The 12,472-nt window shown below is 39.2% G+C and overlaps 2 protein-coding genes across 2 annotated transcripts; both read right to left on the bottom strand.

Moving 5' to 3' along the window:
• Positions 1-1,453: 1,453 nt before the first annotated feature.
• LOC149041654 (BTB and MATH domain-containing protein 38-like) lies at positions 1,454-6,555 on the bottom strand. Its single transcript, XM_089213805.1, has 3 exons — positions 6,306-6,555; positions 3,299-3,574; positions 1,454-2,582 (listed from the first exon to the last, which is right to left on the bottom strand). The coding sequence occupies exons 1-3, from the start codon at positions 6,334-6,336 to the stop codon at positions 1,963-1,965; spliced, it is 927 nt and encodes a 308-aa protein (XP_089069931.1). The 5' UTR covers positions 6,337-6,555; the 3' UTR covers positions 1,454-1,962.
• A 2,255-nt stretch (positions 6,556-8,810) lies between these two features.
• Positions 8,811-11,483, bottom strand: LOC113671980 (BTB and MATH domain-containing protein 15-like). The gene is made up of 3 exons (XM_089180903.1): positions 11,477-11,483; positions 10,705-10,980; positions 8,811-9,990 (listed from the first exon to the last, which is right to left on the bottom strand). The coding sequence occupies exons 1-3, from the start codon at positions 11,481-11,483 to the stop codon at positions 9,593-9,595; spliced, it is 681 nt and encodes a 226-aa protein (XP_089037029.1). The 3' UTR covers positions 8,811-9,592.
• Between the last annotated feature and the right edge of the window lie 989 nt (positions 11,484-12,472).

The raw sequence follows: 12,472 nt of genomic DNA, 5'->3' as shown, positions 1-12,472 counted from the left end.
TTAGAATGACAACAACTTTATTCTTGTTACTTGCAAGCGACCAACAAGCCGGATGGAAACGTTCAATGTATATCCACCGCATGGGCGAATAAGCGAACTGAGTAGCAGGCCCTAAAGATTCGAGAAATTTCAAACGTTTTGGTAAAAAGCTTAAAAATCGTGCCAAGTCCTGAATCGTAACAGAGATAACAATCGCAGAAATCTTGACTCACATTGTAAAGGCCTATTTACACGGTACGACTTTGTCGCATGCGACAAGCTTACGACAGGCCTACGACACGAATTGTATCGTGTAAATCAAACCTACCACTCGCTTACGACTGTCGTGCACGTCACGAAAAATGTCGTAGGATTTTAAAACATGTTTTAAAACGCTGCGACAATCGTAGCCGAAATTGATAGAAAATGACGTATTTTGTGACAAATTTCTACTGAGTAGGGGAGGAAGGTGAAATTTTCTTGCGTCAAAATGGCGGAGGAAGTCGGCTCCGGAAAGTCGAAGACTGCTTCCAAAGCGAAAAATACATTCTCAGATGAGGAAACAGAGAATATTATATCACTGTGGAGCGAGGAAGAGGTTCTTTTCCTTCTCTTGCAAATTATTAGGGAGCTTAAGCAACCACGACGACGACGCTGGGTACGACGCCAAGTAAAAAATGAATTTATATTTTATGAGCGAAATTCACAGTTGTCTAGATCTGTTCGGTTCGTTAATGGCTCTAAAATCGTGCTCGAGCTAAATGTGCAATGGCGGCGTGTAATTCCAAATGGAAATACGAAATATTAGCCGTCGTCGTCCACGTTCCGTACAGGACGCAGAATTTGGTCATTTCACGTTGTTGTTTTGCAGAGGATGGCAAAGAAATGTACAAAGATTTATAACACACGTGCATAGCCATTGTTCTGCTCATTAAACCTTTTGTTGGATGACGTTCTCGTTGCCGTTGTCGTCGTGGTTTGCTTATTAAGCTCCCTATTGAAACAATGACCGCGGCCGAAACGAGTGGAATTGCACGCGATTTTGGCATGTCGTAGGTGAAAATGTCGTGCGCGTGTAAATTGTCCTAAGTCATGTCGTAGGCCTGTCGTAAGCTTGTCGCATGCGACAAAGTCGTACCGTGTAAATAGGCCTTAAGGCTCTTCAAAGACGACTAACACCCGAAAAATCAGCAAAAAGAGCAAACTATTGGGAGAATCTCAACTGGACTATGTGTGTATTTACATTGAAAAGGTTCGAGTCCCTTCCGCCTTCTTGAAGATCTCCGTTCTTATTCTAAAAATTTTGGATAAGGACGGACAAGCAGAAGTCACTCGGAAAACTTCTTGTGTTGATGAGGTTCGTCAAAGTACTTTTGTATCTTTGTAACTCCTTTTCTTTAATTTCTTCAGAAAATTTATTTTAATAAACTATTTTAAATTACAGAACTTTATGCAATGAGGTTCAAGAAATAAATTCATGTTCTAAAATATTTTATTTTCCAAAATCATTCATCTCAAACCGATTTAACCTACAAGTCCATGCATTTCACAGTCTACAAATTAACCTTTTAGAACTACAAATGTTCGAAACTGATCTTTAAAGATCGATCTTTAACAATGCACGCCGAGAGTCATGTAAAATACAGGCTCCAAGGATCAAGAAGCTGCACATTAACAATAACCGCTTTTATTCAGTTATCGATAATCGGCGTTCGATGAGTAAATAATGTGTAAAATATGTAAAATTCAAACTCTTAGGATCCATTAGTTTCTTCAAAAATCGACATGTAAGATATGAGACCTACGTAAGCTATAACAGACCTATGACAAATTCAGTTCATTTGAAAGCATGCACTAAAACCCTTAATGATGTATGGTGGAAATGCTATGTCCGATGAGATATTATTTCAACTCTATATATTTCTATTTTTTCATTGCCTCTGCCGGGATTCTCAACAACCACTTTAAGACTTTCTCAATTTTTCATTTTAATTGAGTCATTATCTGAGAGAACTTGTTAATAATATCTGACACATCGTCGTCAAAGCGATGCCTACTAGCATAATAAGTAGCGTAAGTACCAGAAAATTCCAAATACCTGCCCCTCCGTCTTTGTGGGGCAGTATATCTTGCAATTTTGTCTAGCACAAATCGGCATTCATCACATTCCTTGAAACGATCAACAAGATTAGTAGTTGGTTTTCCATAACTATAGTGAGTGGGGCACAAATCTGGCATGTCTTTTTTTTCTTCATCCCACAACCACATACAACATTCCGCCAAGCCAATGAATTGTGGATATACCTCTTTTAGTAATCCTTCTAACAATTCAATTCTTTGCGTTAAGAAATACTGCAGTTTGTCCTTGTCAATATTTTGAAACTGAACGGTATCAGAAAGAGTTTTGAGGCTCAAACCCTTAAGCAGATCATCGCAGTCTTGGCGTACTTTCTCTAAATTGTACAACTCGGCGAGCGCTAGAATCTTCATGACATTTTCCTTTGTTTTTGGCTCCTCATCAAGGAACTTAACACAGGGTTTGAAAATCTGTTCTGTTACTTGGTACTCATCACTTAAGAGCAGAAGATGTTCCACATTCTCCACTAGGATCAAAAAGCATGGTTAAAGATATAACACTCAGTTAAAAGGTATGTATGGTGGACTACTGTCTATGAACTGCCGGAACAGAGACCACAACCGCACTGAAAACATAATTATTATTGCATACCGGTAGGTACCTATCCTAAGCATTATACAGGAGGTTACATTCAACGAGCTGCAGACTACACAATAACCGGCGATCGATGAGTAAATAATGGGTAAAATGTATGCAATTCAAGCTATTCGACCACAGAGTAAGAGAAAGACTGAGTGCGTTGAGAAATTCTCAAACCATTTAGAAATAACCGTGATAAAGCTAACACCTTGGCTTTGCTCATTCACAGCTTTAAAACATTATTCTCAGGTTGTAGATTTTATTACGTTCAGGGAATTTCGATGATAAAGAGTTCGGAGCTAACCCATGCAGGCATTTTAATGCCATGGTGGCTTTTTGTTTGGTCCGCTGGCGGTCGAGATTTTTCTACCCCAAAATTTCTAACAATTGATCAGCATCAACGTCATAGTTTGAGAATCATCATAACGCGAGCTGCTTTATTCTGCAATTTTTGAAGCTTGTCTTTTAAATTACCGCACAGGTTCCTCAACCAGTGCTACAATAGTCTAAGCGAGGTTATATTAAAGCTTGATCTATAAGATGCAAGGTTGCTTGGGGAATCAGGTGCCTAAGAAGTCTAAGGAGAGTCCGTTAGCACCTTACTTGTGATTTGCAGTTCTGTTTTGGAGTGGTGGGGTCCATACATTTTTATCAGGAAGTCCAACACCTCATTGGGTTTCTTTCCAGGTAGCGGAATCTCATCAGCAGCTGCCTCCTTAAACTGAGATTTGAACATGGCCTTGAACACTGGTGAGCTCATGCTTAATATCAGACGATGGACATGAAACTGCTCATTTTCCACAACAAGGATCACATCGCTGTCCTCCCATGGCTCAGCGAAACAATGCTTGACTTTCTCTTTTTCTTGTGCCTCTTGAACTGTCACGTCAGATAAGACTGAGTTAAATGCTGATTATACATAAAGCACTTGACTCGGAATAGCAAATGCAGTTTGTTTGTGGGAGAATTTAAATTTTGCGGTCTACTTTTTACGCGCCAACAAGCCTCTCGATAGGTCACCCATTACATACCGCAGGTACAGAAGATGTGAAATTGGATACAGGGGTCATTTTCCTTCCACAGCTTGTAGTACGAAATCGAACCTGCTGAATTTCATGCAACATAAAACTGTGGAATCGAAACATTATCTCCATGACAGATCTAGAAATTTTTGCCAAGAAAGGGAATGTCGTGTTAGAGGAACTATCCACGCAACATATCTTCTAGAACCGATCTCGTAATGCCCTATCACTTCTTACGGAAGTTCCTGCCTCCATATTGAATTCCGTTTTATGCACTTTATAAAATCAATTCAGTCGATAGGAAACGACTTAACAGCGGAACCAGGATGCAAAGATTTCATTTAGGCCGACTTAGAGTTTACAAAAGTGACACAAACATATCATATGACTGATATGTCACATATCACTTGGTTAGGAGAGGTAACAACTGATTTAAATCATTGACGCAAAAGGAAAAGGCAGCTTTATCGCAGGCTTTCCACCAGAAAAGCACCTACCAAGCAAGGCTCTAAGGTCTAGCGGGTAAAAAGATATTGACAAATGATCGAGTCGGTCTAGCTCGCAAAAGCGTCATAAGACTTGTACAAATCTATGTGACGTGATGCTTTTAAAAATTAAAGGTCATGAGGAGTGACACAAACAGACAGCACGACATTCGGAAAGATTTCCGTATAGCCCCAAACTATTCTAAAATAGAGCATTAGCCTCGAAGGTAAAAATTGTTTTCTTTCATCAAATAACTTTATGCACAATGAAGGATAAGGCTTTACAGAAATCTTACCGGACTTTCCTGTCGTTTGTAGCGTTACAGATGACGTGATGCTTTTAAAAGTTAAAGGTCGATCAGGAGGAGTGACAGCAGACAGCACGATATTCTTTCCAAAGGAACCCGAACGATTTAGTCTTCCAAAAACTGAACAATTTTTGAGCGAGTAGATGGTAGTTAAAAAAAAAAGGTAATGCAAATTAAAGAGTGAGGCTTCACCGAAACATTTTTCCCATTAATTGCCCATTGCGAATTTGGAGGAACGCACGTGTTGACAACGAGCTCTGCCTTCGCCTCATTTCGCTTAGATTATTAAAAGAAAAATACAATCACCAGTTTTTAAAATACTCAATGAGGGCAAGTGAAGACAGACCTATGCAGCATAGTTTTGCTGAACAGTCGTGATGCTTTTGCAAGTTTCAGTCATCAGGAGGAGTGACTTTGAACAAACATATGGCACGACATGTCGTTGATAGTAATAATGTAGACTGTGTTTTAAGAACAGGCTCGAGCACGTTAGAGAGTTGAACTTCACGAATATAAAGAAAAAATTATATACAAATTGTGACGGTAAATTTCCGCTTGTCCTTGTCTCAGACCAACAGTTTTAACTTAAATTTGGTGATTAACTTGCAAAGACCTACATTGAGTGATTGTTAAATACAGCTCAGTTTATTTACTGAAATAAATCAAGTTGGGGAAAAGTTGTCAGCTGAGATACATCACTGAAATGTGAAATCAATCAGCACAAGGAAGAGGACTTGTATTCCAACCGCAATCCAACCGTTCATTTGAATGTAATAATCGGTTGCCTTTCAGCCATACTCGTTCTAAACTAAATCGGCCAGGTAATCGGAGCTCACATCATTCATCTATTTCCCCGTTAAAACTTAAGCGTGTGTTTGATTTTTAAATCAAAAGAAACTGGCTTTTATTCAGTCAGATTCAGTTGAAGTGTTTTGAATCATCTTATTCCCCGAAATTTGTAATTTAACACTAGAGAAGAATATCAATTTTTTTCTTAGAAAAGTCTGAGTCGTTTCAGTCTGTCGGCGAGAAATTTTCCATTTCCTCGCTTCTGGGCTGATTGCGCTGAGTTTATTATTCCCTATCAAAGCGAGTATGGTTTATCCGAAATTTTGGCGCTTGAGAATGAATTGGAAAAAAAATATCTCATCAGCGAGTCACTGGCATCTTCTGTCACGTACCTCTACCTCAAAAATTTTAAAGCACTTTGCTTTATTTTGAATCATTTCATAGAGGCACATATCTCTGATAAAGCTTTTTCCCCAAGGTTTTTATCAGAAGTTAATAAAATGAAAAGAAAAGTAACATATAGCTATAAAGAAAGAAATCAAAGTAGGATTCGAGAATCCTTGATCTGGGAACAGCTACCTCGGCTGACATAAAGGTTATTTTGACGTTTCGTCTCTGTTCCAAGACTTAATGTTTTTAGGATTTCAGTTAGTGCTATCAATCATTCGATTTCAAACGCAGCTGAAATTGCTGACCTCAGCGCGCACCATATCTGTTTAAAATTACGCGATCTCTTCGCGTAATGGAACAGTTCCGGACCCACGCCATTTCGTTTTCACATTTGATCAATGGCTATTCGTTCGCTAAAGCTCGAATAGCAAATAAAAATTTGATGCGATTCCTGTTAACGTGCACTGTAATGTTCGGCAGAGAATAAGATGCAACCCATAAATGAGATGAAAGTTAGTGATCCCAACGAAGCCGGCGTGTTACATGTACTTGAATTATACAAATATACATCCCCGATTGTTAAATACTGGTACCATCTTTATTTTGTGAAACTTACCAGTTTCTTCGTGACTTAAAGAACTTGCCATCTTGAGCGGATTTTTACGCGTGTGAAGCCGTTGCTCAGTTCCTCCAGCAAGTAATAATAAAGTTAAGCAAAGCTGCTTTCAATTCGTGGAAAAAGCTTTTGTTTCAAATGATGAAGTCAAATCACGGTAATTCTCAGAAACTACGGAAATTGCGGATGCGTAGCTGTTTCCGAGAATTTGTGTTTTGCTGTGCTAAATCCTGCCGTGGTAAACTGGTACCTTATGGGCCCGGGACAAGCTTTTTCGCGGAAAGTTTAAGTAATTAAATTACTTAAACTTTCCGCGAAAAAGCTTGCCCCGGGCCCATAAGGTACCAGTTTACCACGGCAGGATTTAGAGGCCGTAATTAAAAAATGGAAACAAAGCCGAATGGCCGCCCAAGTATTAAATCACCTAATCAAAGTGCTCCAAACATTTCAGCATATTCAGGATATCCTTGATTCATCTTGCGCGCACTGAAAGAATGGCGAGCGTTTTTGATAATAACAGCAATAGCGCCGGTGTCCTGGCGGATTTGGACCCCCCCCCCTAGATTTGGATCCCCCAGTCCAAATCTGCTAGCGGATATGGACCCCCCTCCGCGGATTTGGACCCCCCAACAGAACTGAGTGAAAACATCATCCTTAACGTTCTAGCAGAAATAGATAATACTTTACGTTTCAGTGCGTACTAAAGTATGTTTTTAATTCAAAATATGCCTATCGCCCATGCATACGAACTGGCAGCTAGAAATGAGCCGTCGGATGTTTCTTTTGACCAAGGGAAAATGTACAAGCATTTAGTTCAATGTTCGGAGAAAGGTCGTTTTTGAACCTTTTCCGCGATAGTCGAAAACCGCTAGATTCAGTAAGAGACAAACTTATGACACTTATTTAATTTGTTATTGTTCAATGCCCAAGTGTTGGGACGACATGGTACAGTGCGAGTTTGTTATTTTAGATCCCTCAACAGTTAATAATCGTTAAAATTCGAAAATAAGATTGAGATCGATGAAATAGTCTCCACTTTTGTTAAGACGTAGACATTAATGTTGATTTGCATCTGAAAATAAGCTGAGAGTGCCAATAGTTCAGAATAGAAACATTTTTTCTTATCATAGGCTTTACGAACGACTTGTAGTAGGAGCTGTTACTTCGTTCTTGCTCAGAAACTGTTTAATGTTATTTAATTAAAAAATCAGACTGAGTTATTTTTGTGACTGGACGCAATAGTCTGCACTATTGTTATGACGTTTCGTATCGATGTTGATTCGCATCAGAAGAAGCAGAGAGTTATTGTTATAATTTCAATTTCTTTATCGAGGAATGTTGTGTTGTGATTGAAAAAATCATCGACAGAAAGCTTGCAAATAGAATTAGTTACCGAATATGATACAAACGATGCTTAAAAGGAAAGTTTGGTAGCGGGGGGGGGGGGGTCCAAATCTGCGAAGAGGGGTCCATATCCGCTAGCGGATTTGGACCGGGGGGGTCCAAATCCGCCGTGACACCGAATTTCTCTAAGCTTACATATGTATGGTGTCGTAAATGATCTCGCGACAAACAATCACACGGGTCAGTTCGATGGTCACTGTGTATTCTTTGAATCACTAAAAACCCACGGTCTTATACAATCAAAACCCTAATTTCCGTGCGTCTGTCAAGAACTTATCGACGAGCACCTTGTAACGCTTCCGTCACGGCAATGAGGACTAGCAAAAAAGTTCAAACGGTCGACTATGTCAAACTAAATGCACGGGAAGACAGGTTAAACGTAAGTTCAAGTTTCCGTGTCTCGAGTCACAGGCGTCTCTATTTGTGACTACGTTACAGTATTATCTCGTTTCGAGTCCTAAACCAGGCATCTGTAGCTAAGTGTTCGCTCGGTTTGTGAACACTTTAGAATCGGCCGAGCGAAAGATTATGTCCAGCTGGTTTTGCTGAGATGAAAACGCTAAGAGACTGAGCAGCGAAGTGCTTAGAATGACAACAACTTTATTCTTATTACTTGCAAGCGACCAACAAGCCGGATGGAAACGTTCAATGTATATCTACCGCATGGGCGAATAAGCGAACTGAGTAGCAGGCCCTAAAGATTCGAGAAATTTCAAACGTTTTGGTAAAAAGCTTAAAAATCGTGCCAAGTCCTGAATCGTAACAAAGATAACAATCGCAGAAATCTTGACTCACATTGTAAGGCTCTTCAAAGACGACTAACACCCGAAAAAACAGCAAAAAGAGCAAACTAATGAGAGAATCTCACCTGGACTATGTGTGTATTTAAATCGAAAAGGTTCGAGTCCCTTCTGTAGATCTCCGTTCTTATTCTAAAATTTTTGGATAAGGACGGACAAGCTGGAGACACTGGGACTTGTGTTGGTGAGGTTCGTCAAAGTACTTTTGTATCTTTGTAACTCCTTTTCTTTCTTCAGAAAATTTATTTTAATAAACTATTTTAAGTTACAGAACTTTACGCAATGAGGTTCAAGAAATACATTTATGTTCTAAAATATTTTATTTTCCAAAATCATTCATCTCAAACCGATTTAACCTACAAGGCCATGCATTTCACAGTCTACAAATTAATCTTTTACCACTACAAATGTTCGAAACTGATCTAGCAGAAAATCTACTTTTCATTGATTACAAAATAATCGACCTTTCAAGAATTAGATCGATCTTTAACAATGCACGCCGAGAGTCTTGTAAATACAGGCTCTAAGGATCAAGAAGCTGCACATTAACAATAATCGCTTTTATTCAGTTATCGATAATCGGCGTTCGATGAGTAAATAATGTGTAAAATATGTAAAATTCAAACTCATAGGATCTATTAGTTTCTTCAAAAATCGACATGTAAGATATGAGACCTACGTAAGCTATAACAGACCTATGACAAATTCAGTTCATTTGAAAGCATGCACTAAAACCCTTAATGATGTATGGTGGAAATGCTAAGTCCGATTAGATATTATTTCAGCTCTATATATTTCTATTTTTTCATTGCCTCTGCCGGGATTCTCAACAACTACTTTAAGACTTTCTTAATTTTTCATTTTAATTGAGTCATTATCTGAGAGAACTTGTTGATAATACCTGACACATTGTTGTCAAAGCGATGCCTACTAGCATGATAAGTAGCGTAAGTACCAGAAAATTCCAAATACCCGCCCCTCCGTCTTTGTGGGGCAGTATATCTTGCAATTTTGTCTAGCACAAATCGGCATTTGTTACATTCCTCGAAACGATCAACAAGATCAGTAGTTGGTTTTCCATCACTATAATGAGTGGGGCACAAATCTGGCATGCCTGTTTTTTTCTTCATCCCACAACCACATACAACATTCCGCCAAGCCAATGAATTGTGGATATACCTCTTTTAGTAATCCTTCTAACAATTCAATTCTTTGCGTTAAGAAATACTGCAGTTTATCCTTGTCAATATTTTGAAACTGAACGGTATCAGAAAGAGTTTCGAGGCTCAAACCCTTCAGCAGATCATCGCAGTCTTGGCGTACTTTCTCTAAATTGTACAACTCGGCGAGCGATAGAATCTTCATGACATTTTCCTTTGTTTTTGGCTCCTCATCAATGAACTTAACACAGGAGGGTTCGAAAATCTGTTTTGTTACTTGGTACTCATCACTTAAGAGCAGAAGATGTTCCACATTCTCCACTAGGATCAAAAAGCATGGTTAAAGATATAACACTCAGTTAAAAGGTATGTATGGTGGACTACTGTCTATGAACTGCCGGAACAGAGACCACAGCCGCACTGAAAACATAATTATTATTGCATACCGGTAGGTACCTATCCTAAGCATTATACAGGAGGTTACATTCAACGAGCTGCAGACTACACAATAACCGACGGTCGATGAGTAAATAATGGGTAAAATGTATGCAATTCAAGCTATTCGACCACAGAGTAAGAGAAAGACTGAGTGCGTTGAGAAATTCTCAAACCATTTAGAAATAACTGATAAAGCTAACACCTGGGCTTTGCTTATTCACAGCTTTAAAACATTATTCTCAGGTTGTAGATTGTATTGCGTTCAGGGAATTTCGATGATAAAGAGTTCGGAGCTAACCCATGTAGGCATTTTAATGCCATGGTGGCTTTTTGTTTGGTCCGCTGGCGGTCGAGATTTTTCTACCCCAAAATTTCTAACAATTGATCAGCATCAACGTCATAGTTTGAGAATCATCATAACGCGAGCTGCTTTATTCTGCAATTTTTGAAGCTTGTCTTTTAAATTACCGCACAGGTTCCTCAACCAGTGCTACAATAGTCTAAGCGAGGTTATATTAAAGCTTGGTCTATAAGATGCAAAGTTGTTTGGTGAATCAGGTGCCTAAGAAGTCTAAGAAGAGTCCGTTAGCACCTTACTTGTGATTTGCAGTTCTGTTTTGGAGTGGTGGGGTCCATACATTTTTATCAGGAAGTCCAACACCTCATTGGGTTTCTTTCCAGGTAGCGGAATCTCATCAGCAGCTGCCTCCTTAAACTGAGATTTGAACATGGCCTTGAACACTGGTGAGCTCATGCTTAATATCAGACGATGGACATGAAACTGCTCATTTTCCACAACAAGGATCACATCACTGTCCTCTAATGGCTCAGCGAAACAATGCCTGAATTTCTCTTTTTCTTGTGCCTCTTGAACTGTCACGTCAGATAAGACTGAGTTAAATGCTGATTATACATAAAGCACTTGACTCGGAATAGCAAATGCTGTTCGTTTAGGGGAGAATTTAAATTTTGCGGTCTACTTTTTACGTGCCAACAAGCCCCTCGATAGGTCACCCACTACATACCGTAGGTACAGAAGATGGATACAGGGGTGATTTTCCTTACACGTACCAAAAGCACCGACCGAGCTAGGCTCTAAGGTCTAGCAGGTAAAAACGATATTGACAAATGATCGAGTCGGTCCAGCTCGCAAAAGCGTCATATGACTTGTACAAATCTATGCGGCGTGATGCTTTTAAAAATTAAAGGTCAGGAGGAGTGACACAAACAGACAGCACGACACTCGGAAGGATTTCCGTATAGCCCCAGACTATTCTAAAATATAGCATTAGTCCCAGAGGGAAAAATTGTTTTCTTTCATTAAATAGCTTTATACATAATGAAGGATGCGGGCTTACGGAAATTTTACCCGACATTCCACCTCAATGTCACATTACCGATTAATGATAGTGTTTTATGCAGGCTCGGGCACAAACAGTGGATCCACGAAAGAATTAATAAAGTACACAGAGCTAACAAAGAATGCTTTACAAACTGTGAGGTTAAATTTTCGCTCGTGTTTTGCAGCGACCTGTTTTATCTTAAATCTGATATTCTCCATATAGTGAGTTTTAAATGCACCTTTAGACGTCTCTAGTTGACACAAAACAAATTTTAAAAAGTGGACTTTTCTCCAATGGCTTTTTGATTACTGAAAAAAAGTCTCTCAAGGGGTAGGGGCACCCCAGGACTCTCCTTTCCCTTCCCTTCTCCCTTTCCAAATGAAAACGCCCAATCACCCATCTAGCCCCACAAAAGTCAAATGGTCCGCTCCTGAATTGATGTATTTGGATATCAACAACTTCTCTCACGGATGAATGATTACGAAGGTAACCAATTAAAGCAAGTTACGCATGCATATTTTTATGTGTTCATTTGTTTCGAATCGATGTATACCGCAAAAGATCGCCTAAGATTTTGAAAGTCGTGACTATAAGAGATTTTTAACTCTCATGTTTTAACTCTTTGATCACATATTATACGGAAACAATAATTTTGAGAGATCAAATAACATATCTGTTGGCAACAGAAAGTATTCGAGAGCACAGAAGCGGAATACTCATTAGACTTTCTATCGACCTGCAAAATATTTGTAACAACAGATGTACATTTACGTACAATTGCGAGAAGGCAATTTACCAGCCATTTCACACTTGTCACGAACCTCTCGAGTTCTCGAAGACCATGGAAATCAGCTGAGACGGCGTAATTTCATACTTACACCCCATAATATTCGAATTTGTTTAAACCATAGAGTTAGAACTGATTGTACTGTGTGGTCGTTCGAATGAGGGAAGTACTAAAAAGAACTTCATTCGGTGATAACCTGACTTGTGTTTCCAACAAGCACCTGCGCGGAAGTCAT

The sequence above is a fragment of the Pocillopora damicornis genome, chromosome 8 (genome assembly GCF_964200805.1).
Source record: "Pocillopora damicornis chromosome 8, jaPocDami1.2, whole genome shotgun sequence".
NCBI classification, from domain to species: Eukaryota; Metazoa; Cnidaria; class Anthozoa; order Scleractinia; family Pocilloporidae; genus Pocillopora; species Pocillopora damicornis.
The sequence above is the reverse complement of the archived record's forward strand: the minus strand, read 5'-3'. Positions and strand labels throughout refer to the sequence as shown.

Coding starts and splice junctions, on each gene's coding strand:
- LOC113671980 (XM_089180903.1), bottom strand. Junction 9,991..10,704: donor AACAGAACTGCAAATCACAA/GTAAGGTGCTAA, acceptor TTTTGATCCTAG/TGGAGAATGTGGAACATCTT.
- LOC149041654 (XM_089213805.1), bottom strand. CDS start 6,336: ATGGCAAGTTCTTTAAGTCACGAAGAAACTG. Junction 3,575..6,305: donor TTTAAGTCACGAAGAAACTG/GTAAGTTTCACA, acceptor CTGACGTGACAG/TTCAAGAGGCACAAGAAAAA. Junction 2,583..3,298: donor AACAGAACTGCAAATCACAA/GTAAGGTGCTAA, acceptor TTTTGATCCTAG/TGGAGAATGTGGAACATCTT.